The sequence below is a fragment of the Alosa pseudoharengus genome, unplaced genomic scaffold, assembly GCF_046254945.1.
Source record: "Alosa pseudoharengus isolate Yale_2024_CS ecotype anadromous, Long Island Sound unplaced genomic scaffold, YU_APseudo_1.1 YU_APseudo_1.1_scf_21, whole genome shotgun sequence".
NCBI classification, from domain to species: domain Eukaryota; kingdom Metazoa; phylum Chordata; class Actinopteri; order Clupeiformes; family Clupeidae; genus Alosa; species Alosa pseudoharengus.
In genome coordinates, this window is record NW_027468674.1 from 19063354 (window position 1) to 19085957 (window position 22604).

General features: G+C 45.1%; 1 protein-coding gene across 1 annotated transcript; it reads right to left on the reverse strand.

The window, feature by feature from the left end:
- Positions 1–1975: 1975 nt before the first annotated feature.
- Positions 1976–22140, reverse strand: nploc4 (NPL4 homolog, ubiquitin recognition factor). Its single transcript, XM_076298062.1, has 17 exons — positions 22012–22140; positions 20772–20852; positions 16081–16190; positions 15636–15914; positions 15368–15416; positions 15149–15243; positions 14461–14584; positions 13691–13870; positions 12898–12984; positions 11631–11702; positions 11229–11355; positions 10346–10506; positions 8791–8862; positions 7566–7658; positions 6949–7065; positions 5512–5614; positions 1976–4903 (listed from the first exon to the last, which is right to left on the reverse strand). The coding sequence occupies exons 1-17, from the start codon at positions 22024–22026 to the stop codon at positions 4743–4745; spliced, it is 1926 nt and encodes a 641-aa protein (XP_076154177.1). The 5' UTR covers positions 22027–22140; the 3' UTR covers positions 1976–4742.
- Positions 22141–22604: the final 464 nt, after the last annotated feature.

Here is a 22604-nt window from a genome sequence, read left to right on the forward strand (position 1 = left end):
TCACAATGAAAGGGGTCAAATGTAAGCACGCCGATTCCTTTTCACAGGGACTTGTTCACTTCCAAACACGCAGGACACATAAGACGGCCAGAGAGAATATGTGTGTGTGTGTGTGTGTGTGTGTGTGTGTGTGTGTGTAATGGAGATTATGTGAACAGAAAGGCAAAAAATGTCTTGACATGCTGCATATGCATGTGTGTACTTGCACGTATCCACCCAGGCGTTGTAGGCCTCTACAGGCTTCCACTGACAAACATACTCCAACAAGTATGACAGCTCGTACTGAACCAGAGACTGATCTCAGCGCTAACTCTCTCTGATGATGACTGATGATGATGGCAACAACCTTAAGTCAGCATTACCCTGTTTGGTCAGTTTATCTGTCTCCACATGTATCTATGTAAAATAAATGTTTCCCCACTTAATACACTTTTGTCAAATTCAGTGAATCACATCATCTTTTTCTTCCTGTCTGTGTGAGCATGTGTTAAAGACAATTCAGTGTTTGTAAATGGATGAAAGAAAGGGGCGAGAGCATGAAGGTTGCACTTGAGTTAGATATCAGCCATCTCTAGTGCAGCTGCATGTTTAACATACATGTATATCACCTTTACTCATTTAGCAGATGCTTTTATCCAAAGTGACATACAGAAAGAGAATGGCATTCAAGCTAGTGCAGAGGAGTACTTAGCTAGGAATTAGTGCTTCAGTCAATACTACTATTTAGAGGAGTTTATACTGCAATACTACATACACTTGCCTAATAATGCTTGCAGTGACTTGAGCCATTTGCCAGAGTGATGGGACTACTTGAATTTGACCTTCAGTTCTCCTGTACTTTTTTTCAAGAGCTTTTAGACAGAGGGCAGGGAAGGTTGAGCGATGGGGCAGAGGGCATCACTGCTGACAGAGAAGGTCAAAGTCCCTTCTCAGTCCCTGTATAGTCACCCACTATGTGGATACTGTTTTTAGACTTGATTTAGATTTTGTGTTATTTAGTAAAATTTGTATTTTAGTATATTCTTTATCTTCTACTGCCCTTATTGCTTATCTGTGTTTTTTTTTATATTATATACTTTTAATTACTATTTTCTGCTGTTAGTGAATGTGGGTGTGATGTCTGTATGCTACTGAAACCTTGAATTTCCCCTTGGGGATCAATAAAGTATCTATCTATCTATCTATCTATCTATCTAAAGGTTTGAGGAAGGGCAGAAGAGAAATCATGATCAAAACAAAAGATGTGGAAATAGGAGAATCATCAAGAGACAGGAAGAGTGTAGGGGAAAGGAAGGGCAGGAACATATTGACGGCCAGGGTCCACATGTAGAATATAGTTACGATTAGCTCACGTGGGCCCGAGGGGCAGCAGCAGCGTTTGATGTCGACGGCGCTCACCACCACGGCGGACATTCCAGAGCTTCATCTGCGCAGCATCTGTGATCCCAGAAATGTCCACCTGAGACTGGTCACTCTCTCACACACGCACACACTGATATGCACAGGCTCCAACTTGGCCCCATAAATGTTGAAAGGAACTATGGTTTGCATCTGTAAGTTTGCAAATGGCAAGACTATGAATTACAAGAGTTCCTCGATTAATTAATAAACAGGGTTGAAACTCAACACACACACACACACTTTAACTGTAGTATACCTTGATGAGCATTCTAATGGGCTTTTGCTTAAAGAGTTAAACTGTATGACCATCAGACCCTAAAAGAAATAAAAGACTAAAACTAAAAAGCTTTGAAGTAAAAATACTTTTGTATTCATCAGTAGGCCTGTACTCTGCTGGAAAGTAAAAATGAACTCATAAAGAACATCAATTACTAGACCACACTAAACTGACCTGTAGCCCAGAAACAAGCCTGGTTTGAGACTTTGAAAATAAGTCCCCTTAACTTTCAGATTTATAGTAAACTGCACGTGAACATAACCATTACCATCAACAAACAGCCGAGACGTCACATCCTTTGAAAGGTATCCATTTTTATTGTTTAATTGGTATTTCTGAAAATGCCAACCCAACCTACAGCATACAATTGTAAGGGTGTCCTTCCGCTCTGGGTCAGTAAGCAGTGCAGTCAGCTTAAATTTCACTTGGGGGGGAGGGGGGGGGGGGCACAGCATCTTCTCCTCAGGAATGGCAGGAGAGGTTGGGTGAGGGGGAGATATGCTGAAGAGATCAACCTTTTTTTTATTTACCTTTTTTCAATGTCAGAAAAAAAACAAAAAACAAATGCAATCTTTGCCTTTTCTGCGCCAGAATTACTCCCAAGCACTTAAGTTAAATGCAGTAAATCATAAATAGAGCATAACTTAGAAGCCATGGTCTCACCACACCAGCCTGTTACTCTCACTCCCTTGAAAAAATATAGAACAGAAGGGGTAGCTTTTCAGAACACCCGTGAGTGACGCGAAGGAGGAACAGACGAGTGTGTTCAAGGAGCAGTCCTGGAGACTCATCCCAAAGACCTCTCCTCCCCTAGACGTACCCTATAGACGTGCGCAGCGGACTGCAGATATGTAAAACAACATGAGTGGATCACCTAAGTGTTTGTTTAAGAGGAAAATATAGCCTCTTTGATTTGTTTTGGATTCATTAGAGTACATTTATACATTTTTCTTTTTTTTTTTTTTTCAATTTTCAAGTGCTTCAAAAAGCAGTCCAAGAACACTTGTTTTTAGTGGGCATGGATATTTCACACTAGTATAGTGCTGGAATGACGTTTTGGAGGTGTTCTGTTGTTTCTCTTCCTTAGGTGGGGACTTCAGGAAGAAGAAAAACAAACTGTCTAAACTCTCCTCCATTTCCTTTGATCCCTCCCTTCCTCCCTCCCCAGCCCCTCACTCTCACAAGTACTGTGCACCATCGGCCAACTAGAGCGGATGATATTTCTGACCTCTCTCTGACGGCATACTAATGCAGGCTCTGCAGAGGCCAAACGGTGAAATGGAAGCACATTCTCCCGCAACTCCCTCACCGCACGCACGCGCACTCTTCAGATTGCTTGGGGCTCGATAAAAAGGGAGATAATGAGAGGGAGGGGAAAGAAGTCAGAAATTGCGGATAGGGGGAAGAGAGAGTGAGCCAAGTCCAGTTGGAAGGGAAAAAAAAATACTGTCTTGAATAGGACAGGTTCAAACCAAAAAGAGTAGGGCAACTTTGGAATGCAAATCCTTGCACACTTCCGTTCCATAAAGGTGAACAAGAGGTGAAAGAAAAGTGGGTCCACCAACTTCTACAATGAATCCAAATTATACAGCCAAAGTATCATGATTTATACCATACTGCAAGTTGTATCAGAAAGCAGGTCCACCTTACTTTCTTAAAAAGCCTGTCTTAGGCTCAGCTGTGTTATAATACATGTTCTATGTGGAGGCTATTTGGACAGTGATGATTTCTGACCTTTGCTTTATCTACTCTGAAAGCCAGTACACTAACCTTTCTATCTCTGTTTTTCGGAAGTCAGAGGAGTAAAGCCAAAAATCTAATTCTGTACCAGAAACCTCTATGGCCCTAAGTGCCCCCCCAAAAAAAATCAAGATTCAGACAAATGCGCAGACACACACTTTTGGATTTCAAACCAAACCCTGGGGAAACCAGTCATCAACCAGTAAACGTGACGGTTCAACATCCACACAGATGTTTAAATGGTTAACTTTATCCATTCCAATTGTAATCCATTAGGCTAAAAGGAGTCATGGCAAGGACTGATTCGTATGCTGTATGCACAACAGTAAAGCTGGAGGGGCTGGCAGGTTGGGTTGATGGTTAATGTTTGGCCGTTGGGTTGGGTGAGTATGATACTCAGTGTGGCCCGAATGGAACTGTTACAGAATGCATCTCATTTCTGTGTGGTTCATGGTGTGTGGGGAAAAAATAAAATACAAATCAATTCTCCTTCAAGTCCAGAAACCCACTGCAAGTTCACTAAGAAAATATTAAGTACTGGTTTCAATATCTCGCATGTAACTATTACACCGTACAAGAGAAGGAAAGGAAAGCAAAAACAAATGACACGAAAAAGAAAGCGTCGCATCAAGTTAAATTAACAGTGTCATTCCTGAAACTCATATGTACACAAATCAATTTTCAAGGCCGAGGGAGAGCTAGCGATTGGACCGATTTGAGTCATAGTCCAGATTCAGGAGGTTTTTGATGTTCTGATGCTCAAAAGAGCAAGGTGGCAGGTAGGGATTGGGGGGGGGGTAATGCGGGGCTAGGGGTTAGCGAGACAGCCTCACCAAGGTGCTTTACCTAAAAACATCCCTGCTGAACTGCAAGAGCTATGTATACACAATCATTTGTTTTTTTTTTTGTTTTTTTTGTTTGTTGTTGAAGTGATCAAACACTGCACAGTGACGCTGCTTGTTGCCCCCGTTGGCCGTCTGGACTGGGTATTGCCGCAGTTGCCACGCACCCCTCAACGATGTCCGTGAGATGGAGGGGGTGTATGTGTGGCTGTGAAGGGGTCAAAGGGAGGGGGTTAAGGGGGAAAGTGGGGACCAAGGGCGAGAGCCAGAGAGTGAGAAAGGGGGGGAAAGAGAAAGCGAGAAAGAGGGGGAGAGAAAGAAAGAAAAGGGGAGAGAGAGGGAGAGGGGGAGAGACAGAGGGAGAAAGAGAGGGAGAGAGATGGAGGAAGCGGCCCAATCTGGCGCCTGATCCCAGGCGCCGACGCAGTCGGCAGCGCGGCGAGGACGGGATGTCGGTGCCCTCCCCCTGGTGGCGGGGAGGCCTAACTGCGGGGCAGGCTGCACATCTCGCACAGCTCGGTGCCCGGCTGGTTCATGAAGGTGCAGTGCAGGCAAGACCACATGGACGAGGACGAGGCCGGCGCCGACGGACCGCCCATGGCATAGTCGCTCAGAGACTCCGCTTGCTGCCCACCCACAGTGCCTAAAACACACACACACACACACACACACACACACACACACACACACACACACACACACACACACACACACACACACACACACACACACACACACACACACACACACACACACACACACACACACACACACACACACACACACTCTTTAGGAAACCTCTATATCAAACTGAATATAAGACACACTAATAATGCAAAGATAAATAGACCTATACACCTTTCCCTATTCTCTGCCCCAAGACCTTACACAGTCACATACCAATGGTCTTCGTTGGACAAACACCAAAGTAAAGCCAAAGTTTACAAGAGTATTACATTTGTAATATGCACACATTACAATACTTAGCACACATTACAACAATCTAGGTCTGCAGATTCTTGTCATTCAGGTCATTGTCATTTCAAGACATATTTACCCACAATGCATCAACAACCAGGTCAAGCAGCGAGTCCTGTCCCAATGACGTTATACTCTGAATAGCATTTTTGACCATAGATGTGATTAAAAGTAGGCCTACCATTCACCTTCACAGGTCTTAAAACACAGACTGGTTCAGACTAAGGTTGTGGAGGGTCATGAAAACATGTGTAAGACTGCAGAAGAACTCACTACAGAGCTGCTCGATGGTGGCCCACTGTTCAGACTTCTTCCATGTCAGTGCCAGCTCCTCGTTGGAGGTCTTCACAGCATCCAGCAGGAGACCGATGCTGTCCTGTTAAAACACAAGAACACACAGAGATAAGAGGGGAGGGGAAAGGCGTGCAAAAAGGATGGCAGTCTTCATTAGACATGGCGAGAATGACAATATTTAGTCTTGGAAGTCTCTAGAAGTCGAGAAGATTCAGGATTTCTTTTAATGTCGCATCTCATTATAGAGGTGTATGTTTTGGCTCCTCAACACTGCCAGGAGAGGTCATGAGGTCACGTTGCCTGGGCACGTAGAGCAACATCTCTGAACGTGTACAATTGCCGACGACAACACCAACACAATTGGTTAAGTATAAATCCCCATGTGGTTGTGTGCATTATGCAGCTGGATAAATAAGTTGTTATATGTTATTATAGATTACTACATGGCTCTTCAGAGTACTGCAGAGAGTTCCATTCACATGAATGGGCCTTCCCAACATCCGGAGGTCTGTTAAATGAGAGCTTCCTATTGCAACGGAATTTCATTGAAAGTGAAAGTCAGCTAGTACGGAACACCTGAAACTGTCAAGTTCTATCTGTGTGGCGAACTATTTATTTTGTCAGCGGAAGCCACGAAACGGTAGCAAAATAATTTTTAAAGACCCATTGTGTTAAGTTTTTTTTCTCGTTTTGGCAAGTAGCGTATAATAAGCGGGATAATGTATTGCCCGCCGGTAATTATCAGAAAATAAGTCCCTTCAGGTCGAAGCAAAATTCCTCCGCTGCGCATTGGGGTTCTGTTCTCCCTGTCGGGACTTATTTTCTGATAATTACCAGCGGACAATACATTATCCCTTACGTGAAGCTACGGCGGCCGGAGCCTAACCCTTCAGCCATCTATGCTTGAAATCGGTTACACAGTAAAACAGTGTACAACACACGCTGAACCCAGCACTCTGATCCTCTAAGATGGCTCACGCCTGGCCACCATCTGAACTTCAGGAGGGAGCTCTTGGTTGGGCCTCTTAACAGTGACAACGGGGGTAAAAAAAAAAAAACTGTTACGCAATGCTTCAGGCTTTCTCGATAACAGCCCTCATCAGAAACAACACCACATGTTCACGTTCTGGAAGACCTACGTGGTTGGGGATGTTTTTGTAGATGTTTTTGTAGATGAGCGTAACTAACGTGGGGTTAGATGCTGAGGGGCACTCTGTGCAAAGGTTTGAAATAAAAGAGCTGGCCACCGAGGAGAGCAGATGCCTGTGGGGCTCCCCGTTTTCCACAACAGGGAACATATGGCAACGTTGCATTCCTTTCATGGTGGGATGAGCAAAAAGGAAAAGGCAATTTTACCTATAGCGCATTTTATACACGAAGGCAATTCAATGTACATGCATGTAGATGTGAACTCACCCGTAAGGGCATGACTTCGTTAGTCACCAGGAAGAGAAGAAGGTGGAAATCGGAGATGATGTCCAAGAATGACGAGGCAGAGCACTGAGAGAGGTATGTCGCCAAGCTGTGGAAGTCCTGCAGTCACACACACACACACACACACACTTCATTTTAATATGGGCTATGAAAAACAGATTGTTTTGTAATCAGACATGCATACAACATCAGCACTAATCAGATACAGATGCACATTCAACAGCTTTGTTTTTCAATGCCTACATAGCAGAGTGAGCATGACCACTTCAATACCTGCCAAAAACCCAGCTATTAGACAAACAACTGAGGAGAAAGCCCTACAAAAGCCAAAGGCTTTAAGATCATAGCTTGGACTTTACCAAACAAACTTATGATATGTATGCCGTGCTAGAAAAATACAATGATTCAATACCATCTGGAAAAAAATGTATTCATCTGTTGGTTGTTAAAACTAAACTTTAATACCACCAGCTCAGTGAAAACATTTTTATATAGCTTTCTCCAATGGTAACCTCTCATACTGAAGTGCTAATGGCTCTGTATGGAGCACATCTTTGAGAAGCTGCCAGTGTATTGTGTGCGTCCTGTGCTAGACGTACCTGTGTCTCTCCCAAGGCCTCTCGGTTCTCTCTGGGGAAACGATGCGTGGAGGAGAACGTGTACTGTGGGTCCTTGGGGAAGGTGGTGGTGATCTGGGGTCAAAGGTCAAAAGGCAGGGAGATTAGGCCTGCTGGCATGTCTTCACTTGTACCATTTCACTAATCTCTTATTACACTGCACCTTCACATGGTATGTTTTATTGGTTTAACCCATTTACTCCTAAAATGCCTGCTAAAAACGCCTATAGAATCCTATGGCATTCTAGACTAAATAACCTTATTTCCTGAGGGTTTTCTGAAAACATACTAAAAATGTCTACCAAAATTTAATATCTAAGCCTTTGTAGCACCTAGAAACATGAAATAAAAAGCATGCTGCGCTAAGCAGCATCCAGCGCGAATGGGTTAAATGCCTTAAGAACTTAAGCCTGGTAACTACACTCATAACAAAGGCTAGGGATTTGATGTCGCCCAAACCAAAGTCCCTGAACGCTATGATTCATTGTAAGTGAATGGTCCACAAATGCATAGATTGTGTTACGTCCAAACTATTGATTCAAAATGGCCATTTCATTTATTACAAAGAGAAACAGTATATAAATGGACTGCCACTGGCTAATGCTACCATAGAGTGAATGGAGTAAGTCATTGACGTGGCCAAGTCCCCCAGTTTGTTTTTGGCAGGAATGGCGCGAGGCCTGGCGATTTACTGCACTCTGGCACCAAACCAAGCTCTGTCCTGCCAAAAGATGGCAGGGCCTTTCATAACTGGCATCTAGTGGCCCTTCTGGGTAGACCCGTTCATGTCCAGAGCGAATTCCTCAATGAGAACAAACAAAAAGTACCGCTGTCTTTTCGGTCACATGGGATTTGTGGCCCTGTCCAAACGCACTTGTGTCCGCATGTTCCAAAGCTTTTCTTAAAGAGAACAAATACCTTTGGGCATGCCACAGTCAAATAACATGTTGACAGTTTCTATTCCGGGGGCTATGGCAACCAAATCAACAAGCGTGCGGCTGCATTTGTTTGTGCATGAATGGAACTTGTACAGGTACAGGTGAACAGGTGTGGAGAAGAAGAAGGACGCCATGAGGGACTACTCTTCACCCTCAAATCAGCATCTCCAAAAGGATATTTCTTACTGTACTTCACATCTATTGTTGTGTATTTAATTTCTATGTTCTGTTGTTCAGTTGTTTACTCACAACAAGTGGCATTTACTCACGTCTATGATCAAGTACTCCACAGGTAGGGGACGGGCTAAATATGTGATGTCGTTGCCAAACTTGTCTTTGTCCTGTGGGGAGACACAATAATAAAAGAAAGAAGCAGTTCAGACACAGATCAGGAGGATAGGCCAGAGAGACAGGGGAGCTTAAAGCTCTTTGGCAGTCATTCACACACAGCCAGGTGTTCTTTGGAGCCAAGAGTGCAGTGAAGCAGATGATGATGAACTGGGAACACTGTGTGTGTCTGGTGTCTGTGTGTGTGTCTGTGTGTGTGTGTGTGTGTGTGTCTGTGTGTGTCTGTGTGTGTGTGTGTGTGTGTGTGTGTCTGTGTGCGTCTGTGTGTGTGTCTGTGTGCGTCTGTGTGTGTGTCTGTGTGCGTCTGTGTGCGTGTCTGTGTGCGTGTGTGTGCGTGTGTGTGCGTGTGTGTGCGTGTGTGTGCGTGTGTGTGCGTGTGTGTGTCTGTGCGTGTGTGTGTCTGTGCGTGTGTGTGTCTGTGCGTGTGTGTGTCTGTGCGTGTGTGTGTCTGTGCGTGTGTGTGTCTGTGCGTGTGTGTGTCTGTGCGTGTGTGTGTCTGTGCGTGTGTGTGTCTGTGCGTGTGTGTGTCTGTGCGTGTGTGTGTCTGTGCGTGTGTGTGTCTGTGCGTGTGTGTGTCTGTGCGTGTGTGTGTCTGTGCGTGTGTGTGTCTGTGCGTGTGTGTGTCTGTGCGTGTGTGTGTGTCTGTGCGTGTGTGTGTGTCTGTGCGTGTGTGTGTCTGTGCGTGTGTGTGTCTGTGTGTGTGTGTCTGTGTCTGTGTGTGTGTGTCTGTGTCTGTGTGTGTGTGTCTGTGTCTGTGTCTGTGTGTGTGCGTGTGTGTGTGTGTGTGTGTGTGTGTCTGTCTACAGGGGGGACCTCACAAGGAGATCTAAGAACACTGTGTGGTGCCTGTCACTTGTCAATGGTTTCGGTCACTTGGAAAAAGCATCTGGGCCTAAGAGCCAGACTCAGCAGTGATGACAGGATAAGGTGAAAAGAAAAGAGCTCTTTTCACCTTCTCTTTCAGAAGAGCATGTTCAGTACCGAGGCAAAAACTAGGTCAAGTGTGTTTCCATTCATACATTTCAAGAAAATGAGACGAGAGATTTGGTATTAAAAATGTAAATCTGAGTCTGTTGATTTTGGGATACAATGACAATTCTGTGCCGACATTCAAGTGAACTCATGGGGGGCGCTGTGGCGCAGCAGGCTACAGCGTCCGTACCATACACGGGTCCGAGTGCCCACGGGGACCCAGGTTTGAGTCCGACCTGCGGTCATGTCCCGCTCCCACCCAATCTCTCTCTCCCATTCACTTCCTGTCTGTCTTCACGGTCCTATCATAATAAAGGCAAAAAGCCCAAAAAATATACTTAAAAAAAAAAAAAAAAAAAAGTGAACTCATTACTCTGCCTTTGGTGTATAAGTATATGTTTATATACCTACATCACACATCATGCCCTTTGAAGACTACTCTTTGATGTGAATCAATGTGTGTCATCTGTGTGTGTGTGTGTGTGTGTGTGTGTGAGGACGTACCTTATAGAAGACGTCAGGCACGTACTGCTCGGTGCTGGACTCTTTGGCGTAGCCGAGCTCGGGCGCGTCTCGGCAGGGCAGTAGGCACTCGTCGCGCACCAGGGCCTGGCACTGGTTGGACACCTGGTAGCCCTCAAAGTGCACCTGGTTATCTGGGCCCCCTGAGACAGCAGCACACGCACAGGGCCACGGGTCAGTGAGGCGAACGAGGGGATAACAGCAAGCTCGTCATAGGGTTCTCCATCCAGGGAACACACATGCTCATATTGCATAATTACATTTATTTAAAGGTTTCTAAGCTAAAACATTTTTTGTCACATACAGCAAAACATCCCCTCACCATCCACTAGCAACCTGTGCCCCAAATGCACTGTAAAAAAAGCGGTCTCTGCCCCGGTTCCAAAAACGGCAACAAAAACAACTTGGTCCAATATAAACATAAACTGTTCCAGCCAATAACCGACGAAATGAGGGTTTAGGAGAGTTTCGATAGCACGGGATGGAGGGAGAGGGAGTAGCGAGCTAGCTCTCCATCAAGAGAAGTGACGTTACCCAACATCGCTTAGAGCACCTTTAAACTGGAACAGGGAGGCTACACAGTATCTGCTGCAGCAATTAGCTTCCACTATGATCAATCGAACTGGCTACACCAGACGTGATGGTGGTGCATTCTTTGAAAATAATTAGACCAGTTTTTGAAAAAGTATTTTTGCTCTTCGCGGACGGAGCGTTTCACTTGCGGACCCGGTGTAGCTCTGGCCTAAGGCCGCTAATTGATTTTAGACCAGCTTGGGGGCCCTGTTAGGCACTATGGGACTAAGCAGAGGCCTCAAGGGGCAATTGGACGCATAGTGAGGACGTAACAGTGGGAGAGTTCATTTACCTGTGGCTACTACTGTGAAAAACTTGGAGCCAAAATGGCCGTCGGGGGAGAGCCGGCAGGCGTTGGGTTGTTGGTTCTGGAAGTTTCCGGCTGTGATGCACTCCTCAGCGCTCAGGAAGTACGAGTCCTAAAGAGGAAGGCCACATCATTCCATTAGACTACACACCCTGATTGAACAAAGTCCCCAGAAAATGACACTTTCTCTGAACGTGAAGTTGTGCACACAATTACACCTACAGTAGTAGCAGTATCAAGAACAGTGGCTATTTTCCAATTTGCATACTTCTGTGCTTCAATACACAAGTTGTGCACTCTTATTAGGCATTGTAAGTACAGAAGTATGCAAATTGGAACACAGCCAGTATCAGACAATTATGCTTAGTGACAGTATGAAGAACGTACTTTATTCCTGGTGTAGCGTACTGTGCCTTTTCTAGTGTCCTCAGACAGAAGGTCTGTAAAGATCCAGCCCACCTGAGTGAAAGAAGGGTACCAGTTACAGACTACAGCACTTGTCACATGGAACACATTCATCATTGCACATGACTGTAGATCCGATGAATCCATCACCACCACTACCATTCATACTAACTTGATGTGCTGATGAACTAAGCTAACAGAAGTAGCAAGGAGAGTGTCCAGGGTGCATGGTCACAGTCACGCCTGTTCTCAAACACACACACACACACACACACACACACACACACACACACACAGATTGCGAAAACCAGGAGTGAAGAAAAGGGAAAGCAACACAGACACACACACACAAAAACACATGCTCACTCTCCAACATGTAGGCATATGGTGGCCATTTAGACTTCATGTGGAGTGTGGAGAGGAAAGCGCTTGGGGAATGCAGTTATTGATTAGTGCTGCTGGGGGAAGTGCTGGGGGTGTTGGGGCTTCACCCATAGCTGTTAGCTATGATCACTGGGAATAGAAATATACAAATAATCCTGGAGGCACAAACACACACACACACAACACACACACACACAGCCAAAGCTGCCGGGCGGATTTCGTTCATGACAAGCAGAAACTTGACAGGGACGCCTACTCAACAAACAGACGGTGATGGTGGCGTATGTGTGTGAGTGAGTAACATGAAACCCTTGGGTAAACTAACAGCTGGGTTTTCATGTAAGGCTGCTTGACACGGGTATCCTGACAATGAAGCCTGGGTGTTTGAAAGGCCAACCCTTGTTAAGCTGATTGTGTCCATAGAGAAAAGCTCTAGAACAATCCAGAGCTCCAGGGCAGAAACATTGACGGTATGACCCATAGTTGCAATACACATACATTTGCAGTGTCATTCCAGAACGCAATAACACGAAACATTCATGTTAAACAAGATGACACCATTCTTTTTGGGAAATGAGGTAATTTGCCGTCCTAGAGTTAGATGAGGGGACACATACTGTACACTTTTCTTGACTGTGCGTACAATAACCCAGTCTGACACCATTAGCCTAGCTTAGCATAACTCACTGGAGGTGGTTTAGACCATATAGCTAACCTAAAGCTGAAAATGTATTTTCCACAAAAATGGTGTGTTCCTTTAGGAGCTCTCTCATCATTAAGTTAATTGCTGACTTAAAACGTGGTGGTTCTGGTTATGTCATCTCCGTCTGGGTCGGTAGAGCCTGACACACTACATGGACCGTACCTTGCGTAGGCCCAGCTTGGCAGCAATCTCCTCCACGGCGGCGGCTTTGGGATCCTCCATCAGCTCCAGGCTGTTCTGGGTGCCGATCTGGACAAAATGGAGGTGGTGAATAAATATCAACACAATATACTGTAACTACGCCAAACAATGAGGTCCATGGTCAGCCAGAGAACCACTAGAAAGCATCCACTCATTTATGGCCCCTAATTAACTGACCACAAGTAGAACCTACAGTGCACTTTGCCTTCATTAAAATGAAGCCATCACCATCTAGTGTTACAAATATGCTACTACAGATAAAACATGCATCTGTGGAGAAACTTAAACAGTCAGATATGTATTTGCCTTAAAGAAACAAACAGCTTAATCATGTTGTCTGGGGGAGCTGTGGTACAAGTGGCAAGGTCTGTACCACATTTGGGTCCAAGTGCCCACGGGGATCCGGGTTCGAACCCCTGGTCATTTCCCGATCCCTCTCTCGCGCTCTCTCTCCCACCACTCAATTACTGTCACTCTTCAGTGTCCTATCCAATAATGCCCCCCCCCCCCCCCCCCCCCCCCCAATAAAACCCTTTGTCGTTCCTTGCTTTCTACCCCTCACTTGTGGGGGCTTGCATTAAAATGAAGCCATTGCAATCTATTATTACAAATATGCTGCTACAGACAGAAGCATACATTTGTGGGGAAGCTTATCATATATTTATTTGCCTTAAAGAACCAAACCACTTAATTATGTTGTCGATAAGCAACATTTCCCCCTTCACGTCTTGGCTCCTTGCTCTCCTTCGCTCACCTGTGGGGGCTCGTAGATGGCGGCCACCTCGGCGCGGATGCCCAGCGGGATGTCCTTGTGCTCCGTGTACCTGCCGTACAGGTAGCCCATGCGCTGGCTGCCGGTCTTCCTCCAGAAGTCCAGGAAGCGGTCGGCGACGGTGTGGTTCTCAAACATGATGTTGTCCACATGTCTGTATTTCTGTAAAACAGCGCAATGACAAAAGATGAGAGGACCCGAAACAATTTACACAGGCAGCTCAGGACTGACTATGTGAGTGTTGATGATTAGACTGTTTCCACACCAGACTGTCACCACACAGTTAACTACAATAGCAACAAAATATGTTTTGCTTCCATTTAAAAATATAAATCAAGTACAGTGACACATGTTAACGTAGGAATGACAGACATCCATCCCTGTGATTTAAGGTTATAATGGGTGAGAAAAGATCAGAATCAAAATATCAGCATACATGACATGATGAGTAGCTTAAAGTAATATTTCAACTTGATCATCCAAATGTTCACATTTAAAAGGGCCGTTCACACCAAGAATGATAACTATGACAATAACGGCAAATGAATAACTTAAATAACTTTAGCTAATAAGACTACGTCCATGCATAAACGATACTGACATGAAGAATGATATCGCCAGTGTCACTTTCAGTTATTGATTCAGTTAGCTTTCTTGGTGTGAACGGCCCTTATGGCTGCCGGCAATTTTTTCCAAGCAAAGTCAGTCTGACACAGTACTGGATCAGTGAATGAGGTTTCCAGAGCCCTTACTTGTCTGTTGAGCGTAATGGCACTGGGTTGGCATTTAGTGCAGATGCCCTCGGGCCAGGGCGGGTGCCCCTCGCAGCCTGACTTAATCTTACAGCTTATGTTCTCCAGTGCCACAAATTTGCCCCTGTGGAACAAGAGGACAAAGGCATTGGCGTCTCAGCACACAGAAAGCACCCAGGACGTTTGACTATGCCTGTCTGCTTCTGATAATGGTTTATGCATCATCACCCATAACCATATACTACTGGTCTACTGCCATTCAGCAGCAAAGACTAGCGGTTAGTGAGTTCAATATAAATATGCAATAACATCCATGTCTCAAGCTCTCAAGCAAATCCAACAGCAGCAGTGAGTATCTCAGCTATAATTCAAATGCATAGACAGACAGTTTATTAATAATTGCTCAGCTGCAAAGTGGAGTGGAAGAATGTAACAGAGGTTGCTTTAGGACAGCTCCCCCAAATATGCACACCCTGTGGCTGAACACTTAACAATCAGCACAAGCACTGCACAAATCGGCCTCAGTGGACCATCTCAGTGGAGACTGCAAATGTGGGCCACTGACACTGACACTCCCCCTGAGGAGTGGCCCCTGCTGGTTCTCAAGAGAACGTGGGGTCGCGGCGAGGACCGGCTGGTTCTCAAGAGAACGTGGGGTCGCGGCGAGGGCCGGCTGGTCAGCACTCACTTGTCAGCGCCTCCGGTGAGTTTGCGGATGTAGGCGTGGAATGACATGTGCTTGACCGGCGGGTCCAAGTGATTCAGGTAGTCCTCGTCAAAAGGCTGAGAGAGAGAGAGAGAGAGAGAGAGAGAGAGAGAGAGAGAGAGAAAATATTCACTGCTTTGTTGTTGACTGAGGCAGAGGTACAGGACTCAGATACACACTGATGATGACCAGTGAGCTTACCTCTAGTGGTACGCAGTGCACACATTTGCCCATTTGACCGTGCCGACAGCTGAAAGGACACAGCAGACATTGTTAACAACAGGATTTTAAAAGGACAAAACAAGATAAGACTACTGGAAAAAGAAACGATGAGATAGAGCAGAGGTGGGCGACTTTTTTTTCTCCAGGGGGCCAACGTGACTTCCAAAAAGTAAGCCTCGGGCCACAAATTTGACGACTCATTGAAAGACAAACCGCATGTTGCACACAGATACACAGAGCCACTCACAGCTGTGGGTCCCTGTTGCGGTAGATCTTCCCCTCCTGTTTGGCCAAGAACTGGTCGATTTCGTCCTCGGGGAACTGTGACGACGAGTGCGAACGCGACATGGACGAGAAGGAGGATGAGAAGGCGGATGAGGATGAGGAGGAGGATGATGCTGCTGCTGCTGCTGCTGCTGCTGACGTGGAGGGGAGGGAAGAGGACGAGTGCGGCGTGGCCACGTCCATCACCTCGCTGGACGTGCCCGGGGAGGACGAGGGGTAGAGGAAGAGCATGTCGCCATGTCTACAGAGAGAAGGAGAGAGAGAGAGAGAGAGAAGAGAGAGAAAGAGAGAGATGGATAGAGTTAGATTGCCAATATGAAATTAACAAAAATGAAACACTTGAAAATAACAACACAAACAAATACACAGACATGGGTATACATAGACTCAAATAAACTCAAACTCACTTGATCTTGAGGAGACTGAGGGCTTTGTTTTGGGATAGGATCTCCTCAGTCTTGTTGCGATTCAGGTATATGGAGAAACCATTGGAATTAAAGCCAAACTCTTTGGCCACCTACAGTAAAGGAGATAGAGCGCACACGCACACACACACTTTCAGTCATTTGACCAACACCTTAATCCCTAAGTGACATTAAACTACCCATTACCCAAACTACTCATCAACCCTTGTCTCCTCTGGCAGTCTCAAGACATCACCTTGATCACTTTAGGCTCACTTAGGCTTACTTATCTACAAGTCAAGCTACAGGAGCTCTTTATCATATAGGCAGCATAACGTGTGCCAGCTCTCTGCAACACTGTGCGAGTCGGCATCAGCTTCCATCAGCATCGCACCCAGCCACAGACCGGAACACAGCCACAGACGGATACACAGCCACAGACGGATACACAGCCACAGACGGATACACAGCCACAGACGGATACACAGCCACAGACAGATACACAGCCAGGTACACAGCCACAGACGGATACACAGCCACAGACTGGTACACAGACTGTCTGGCTGGCTGGCTCCGTTGAAATGTGGCTCGTCTGTTTTTTTAAAATGGAAATGAGCTCAAAAAGTTCAAAGACTCTTCAGAGAGCGAGCGAGTCTGACAACGCTCTGGGAATGGGGGACTGTGAAGGCATCGGTGAATATCAATGACACCTGTAGTGCATACATGTGTGAGTTTGAGTGTGAGTGTGTGTGTGTAGAGAGAGAAAGAGCGAGAGGGAGAGGAATCAGGAAAGGCATAATTGAAAGGGAGAGGAGATACTCCTTGGGGAGTGACTGCCGCAGTGCATTGCAGTCTCTCCCAACCCTATGAAACTACACACGGCAATGACCGGGAACTCCAACAACACACGCCACAGCCTGGTGACCCCTCACAGACTATGATCTCTGACCCCTGACCATGACAAGTTAGCATAAAGTTAGCGCTGCAAGCCACTAGCAATCTGGGCATCGACAATGGAAACAACAGAATAAAAGTGCATCAGCTGGGCAGCATGCTGTGCAGACTTGAGTGGTGCCAGAGTCGATGCAAATCTTGAGAAACAAACCCTACATTTTCCAGAACCAGACTTGACAGGCATCTTTTGAAGGTTACACTACCAGAGAGGAGAGGGGGCTCAATTTTGGGAGCCAAAATGTGGTTGCGTGTGTCTGTGCGCCAGATCTTCTTGAGAGCTGAGTATATTACAAATCAGTGCCGCATTTATTTCAGGACAGCAGCTTCTGGGATCCATTTAAAAAAAGCCAGTGTACGAGCAAATCACACCGACAAGACGCCCTTCAGTCAATCAGGAGCACTAAAAGCAGCCGCGGCTGTACACTGGTCTGGGTCAGTGATGGGCTGAAAAGCATGATGATGGGTTCTCTAATGGCTTTCTTTTTAAAGTGATGGCTTAGGCTATTACTAGAACTGACCACTGCAGCAACAAAATGGGTAGGGTTGCATTAAACATCAGCAAGGTACAGGCATAGAGAAGACCATGTGAGTTTCACAAAGAGACTCGGGTCCTTTACCTGAGTGGTCTATGACTTGTATCCAGCCACGATCGGCACCATGCGGGTCTGCCTGCTATCTGTACAAGCCTTAATGTGAACCGAGTTTAGCTAACAGATGTGGTCAACATGTGGCTCAAACCGGACACAAACCCATGTCCAGTCCACGCCGTGAATGGGTCAGACCCATTCTCAATAGTCTGCATGCTGCTATTTGCGCTGCTGCTCAAATTGTAAGTTGCTGCCCTCACGCTGCGCTCTAGTTCTCAGTCTACGGTAGGGTATAAATCTTTAATGGAGCTGCCACAGTTTCTGGGCTTTTTAGGACTGTTTACCCTCCATCCATCCCTCCCTCCCTCCCTCCCTCGCTGCTTTCTTCCACTCTGATCCACACTGTGAGAGAGCATTGAATTGGTGTGCAGTGCACATCAGCGCATCGCTGCAGGAAACGCCCAGGGAAAGAGAGAGAGGGGGAGAGAGAGAGAGAGAAAGAAAGAAAGAGACAAAGAGAGAGAGAAAGAGAGAGAGAGAGGGAGAGAGAAAGAGAGAGAGAGAGAGAAAGAGACAGAGAGAGAAAGAGAGAGGTGTACCGGGGTGTGGTGTGTTGCGCTGCATCAGATTGAATAACACCAGAGTGCTGACAGCAAATGGTGGGCACTCTGGAATTTGCCATAATGAGGAGTTAACGATCTACATCACCTGGGGCCTCATGTACAAAGCTTGCGTACGCACAAAAATGCTGCGTACGCCACTTCTCACACTCACGTCCGGATGTACGAAGACTGATTTGAACGTGAGAATGTGCGGTCCTACACGCAAACTTCATGTCTGGCGTACGCACATTTCCAATGTGTATCGGCGACACTTAGAGGCAATGCAGCGCAACAACATTAGTTGATCGCGAGTCTAGGCCTTTATTTGCACAGTATATTGTGAAACGTGGATTATTAAAAATGATAACACTTCGAAAGTAGGCCTATGTTTCTATATAAATGGACATGCAACATGCTCAAATTCTACTAAGTTATGCAACAACCTATCTGTGATGACAACTGTAGACTTATTAGAGGATACGAATTAAAAGGGAATGTGAAACCTATAGCCTACACATATAGATAGAATAGATAGGCTGACTAATAAGCGCGGATATAAGCTATTTTCCTTAGTGTGATTGACTGCATAGGATACTTTGACTTTCCTCGAGTAAGCATTCGCATTATTGTTGTCACACTTGTGTGCAAATACAGATATGATCCAGAAATCGTAATGTTGTGGCGATGTGGCCTGGATCAACTTTGTTTATTCCACCTCGAGTGCGCGATGCGAGGTAGCCTACTTGGACACGATTGATGTAATGTTTTTTTTTTTTAATTAATGCAATTGTGTTGTAATGGTTCAATGCATCAAACCAGTTATGCGAACCCTGTCACCTACTTGCAGACTGACCAATAATTCTACCACGGTCTCTGACCCTATAGCTAGCCACTGCTACGCTCTGCCACTACTGTTTTTTTTTGTTATTACTTACAGATGATAGACGTAAGATTCTTGCCATCTCGTCGGATAAACACTTCTACCTCGCATTCGCTGGACATAAACTTTTTTTTATTAATTTGATGATTTCAATTATTAAACTTTGGAGCAGGTTCGAGAATGAATGGATCCACAAATGAGTTTTCATTGTTATTAATATTGCAGGATAGGCTATTTTGTCTTCGTGGAGGTCTGCGCTCTCGAGAGGCCTTCTAGTTAGCATATTAAAATGAGTGTGATTGAGGGAGGAGAGAGGGTGGAGTGTAATGCTCGTGCATGTACGCTTAATTTCACGTTAATTGGGATGTACAAAGAAAGGCTGCGTGGAATGCTGCGTACGCACAGTTTCATAAATCAGGATTTTTTTTGTGCGTACGCTACTTTTCAGGTTTGCACGTACGCAATGTTTTAGTATGAAATCCACACAAGTCTTTGTACATGAGGCCCCAGGAGAAGTAGTGGTAGTAGTGGGATGCAGGGTTGGAGCTGGTGTGTGTGTGTGTGTATGTATGTGTGTGAGTTTATATGCAAGCAGTGGCTGCAGCACTTGAAAGGGAATCAAACCTGATGAGTTAATAATCTATATCGCAAGGAGAGGGGTGGGAGCAGGGTTACAACTGGTCTGTGTGTGTGTGTGTGTGTATGTGTGTGTCCTCTTTCCGAATGACTACCTGGCTGGCCGTATGCTGCAGTGGGGCTATTTATAACGGCCCGCTACCCTCCATCCCCAGTACAGTCTCTTTGAAGCCAGCATGCACACTATGCTTCCTGCTGAGGTCCAAAGAGGGTGTGAGCACCTGCCAGCAGAGGTGTTCTAGAACAGAGCAGGGCGGCAGTCAGAGACTCCACTCCTCTCCACTCCTCTCTCTCTCTCTCTCTCGCAGTCTCCTCTTCTGTCTTTTGCACGGCCTCATCAATAAATCAGCAGTGAGAATCATGCGCAAGGAGAAGCAGGCGGAACTGACTGCAGGAGTGGAGTCGAGTGACAACAACCGAGATGCTGGCGTCTGTGCTGTGTATTGAGCTCAGGATTGTAGCCGACTTAAGCACACATAACCGTAAGGTGAGGTCCTCTGGAGGACCTGTAAACACACCAGTCTTCAGCACCATAAATGTTATTAACAAAAGCAAAATATATGACAATTATGTCTTACATTATGCCAACTGTATTACATATATGCTGTGGCAAAAGCTTTTTGGTAAGATTGTGGGGGGGGGGGGGGGGTGGCTGACTATCCTTCCCCAAAGAGGGTCAAAAAAATACAAATGACCCCTTCAGTTTTCTGTCCAAGCACTTGAAAACACTGCCTTTGTGACACTTCAGATGCACCTATACATGCTAAATCACTCTCATTCATTTACACCCATGTCCCCTCTAAAAATACCCAGATGGATTTGATAGCATACTTCTGTCTATCCTCTGTACAACATCTGAACTGATATTCTGAAGCTTCATCTTGAATTCTAGGCTGGCTCTTGATGCGCTCTTGGATACATTGCAACAGGTGGAGTCTCCTTATCATGCACAGGTGTCTGAGGGGGACACAGAACTGCACAGTGCAGGGCAGTTAGGATGGTGCTAGTCCACCAGGTTCTCTTATATTGTGTTACCTTCTTGAGAAAAGCTGCTGCTGTCTCTCTTTTGGTGGAGGCGATCTTCTTCATTCCATCTGGAGACTGGACGCGGATAATCTGTGTGAGAGTCACACATTTTAATGATTATTTAGTGCTTCAAATGACAAGCCACAGAGATTTAGACAGCAGAATAATCCAAATAAATTTGTTTTACACCTACTTCAACCCACACTGACTGTCATCAATGTATGTCAATATGCATCAATGAACTAACCCACAACACCGTTCTGGTGGATGACGACTAACAAGCAAAATTCTAATTTCCACTTCATACTATAGGAATAACTATGTGAGTTAAGTTATAGAAAGCTAAAGAATAACACAATAAGGTGGCCGCTAACCTTTCCAATTTTAGATTAACGTTAGTTCAAAAATCAAGTTGAGATGACGTCTATTCACACAGGATTTCTTGCCAATTTATTAGTTCTATATATCCAATCAACTACAGTTAATCTGTAATCAATAATAAGAAGGCTAACGTTAAGCTTGCCAAGTCATCTTGAAGTTTCTTCATAGTATGCTACACGAGCTACACAGTAACAAGATACCCATCACATATTCTGTCTGTCTGATGACAATTTCTAACAAACTTAACACTGTCAATATAGCTGTTGCTATAGCGTTCATATTGACGTTAGCTCTATATATTAGGCATACCTAGCTATTTAAGTTGGCTTGTTTGCTGGGTAACGGTATCTTCCCACAACTACAATTTACCAACCACACAAGCTACAACTTAGTTGCACAAAAAGCCCGGTGACACATTATTAGATAACTAAATAGGCCGTCTAAATTAGGTTACCTGGCAAACTACTAGACCACTACTAAGTTACAGGCTAGCTAGCGCGTTATCTCTACAACTGTCAGTGAGTTTTCTTTGTCAACCATGTGTTTTGAAACAGGTCGTGGCTGTATGTGTTGTTGACTCGACAACAAAATTGTACTAAGGAGTTACTAATCATGAAACTCTGACCTGAGTCATGCTTAGACATCCGAATAGCGACTGGCGCATATCGTTAGCTACTCATAGTTTAGATAGGCCCATAACTAACGTTAGCTGGCTAGTTAGCGAGCTGTCCTAGCTTGCTCCTGCCAAAAAAGGCTAACTAGCCTGCTAGCTCCCCGGCTAAGAATTCTGCTGCCTCATCACTCGAGACACTTGGTTGGCATTACATTTAAGTTAAATGTCATGAAAACATAAAAGCTTATAACTCACAATGTTATCTGCCATATTGACCGGGCTTACTCTCCCGATGTGCTTCTTAATGAGACGAATGGGGCCACTATTTCGGCGTTTGCAGTCTTTGACTTAGCTAACAACAGTCACCGAAATGAAACTCCATCCCACGGCACAAAAATACTAGGTGCTACACTCTTATTGTTCCGTGTATATCAGGTATCGCACTTGTCTGTTCTACCTGAAACAGTGCATAACAATAAAAGGTTCCGCCATCACATCAACGTTGTCTACATGGTAGTGATTTGGGTAGACATTTCACTAAGATTAAAGTTAAAGTTAGTAATGAATTGAATGCTAATGAAATATGATATTTTCAGATAAAAAATAACGTTACATTCGATTATTACTTGCAGAACCAATCCTTGATTACCCTGCTTCAACCCTCTCTGGCAGAACTTAGAGATGACAATGACACCACTGCTGAGGACAAAAAATGAACCTACAAGAGTATTTCCCTGTTAATGTTTTGTTGTTGTAGTCTACATGTACATGATATTCCCAATAGAATGAATGATTCAAAATCTATGTTTCATTCATTTAAAATAATTTCTTAATTCCCAATGGCAAAT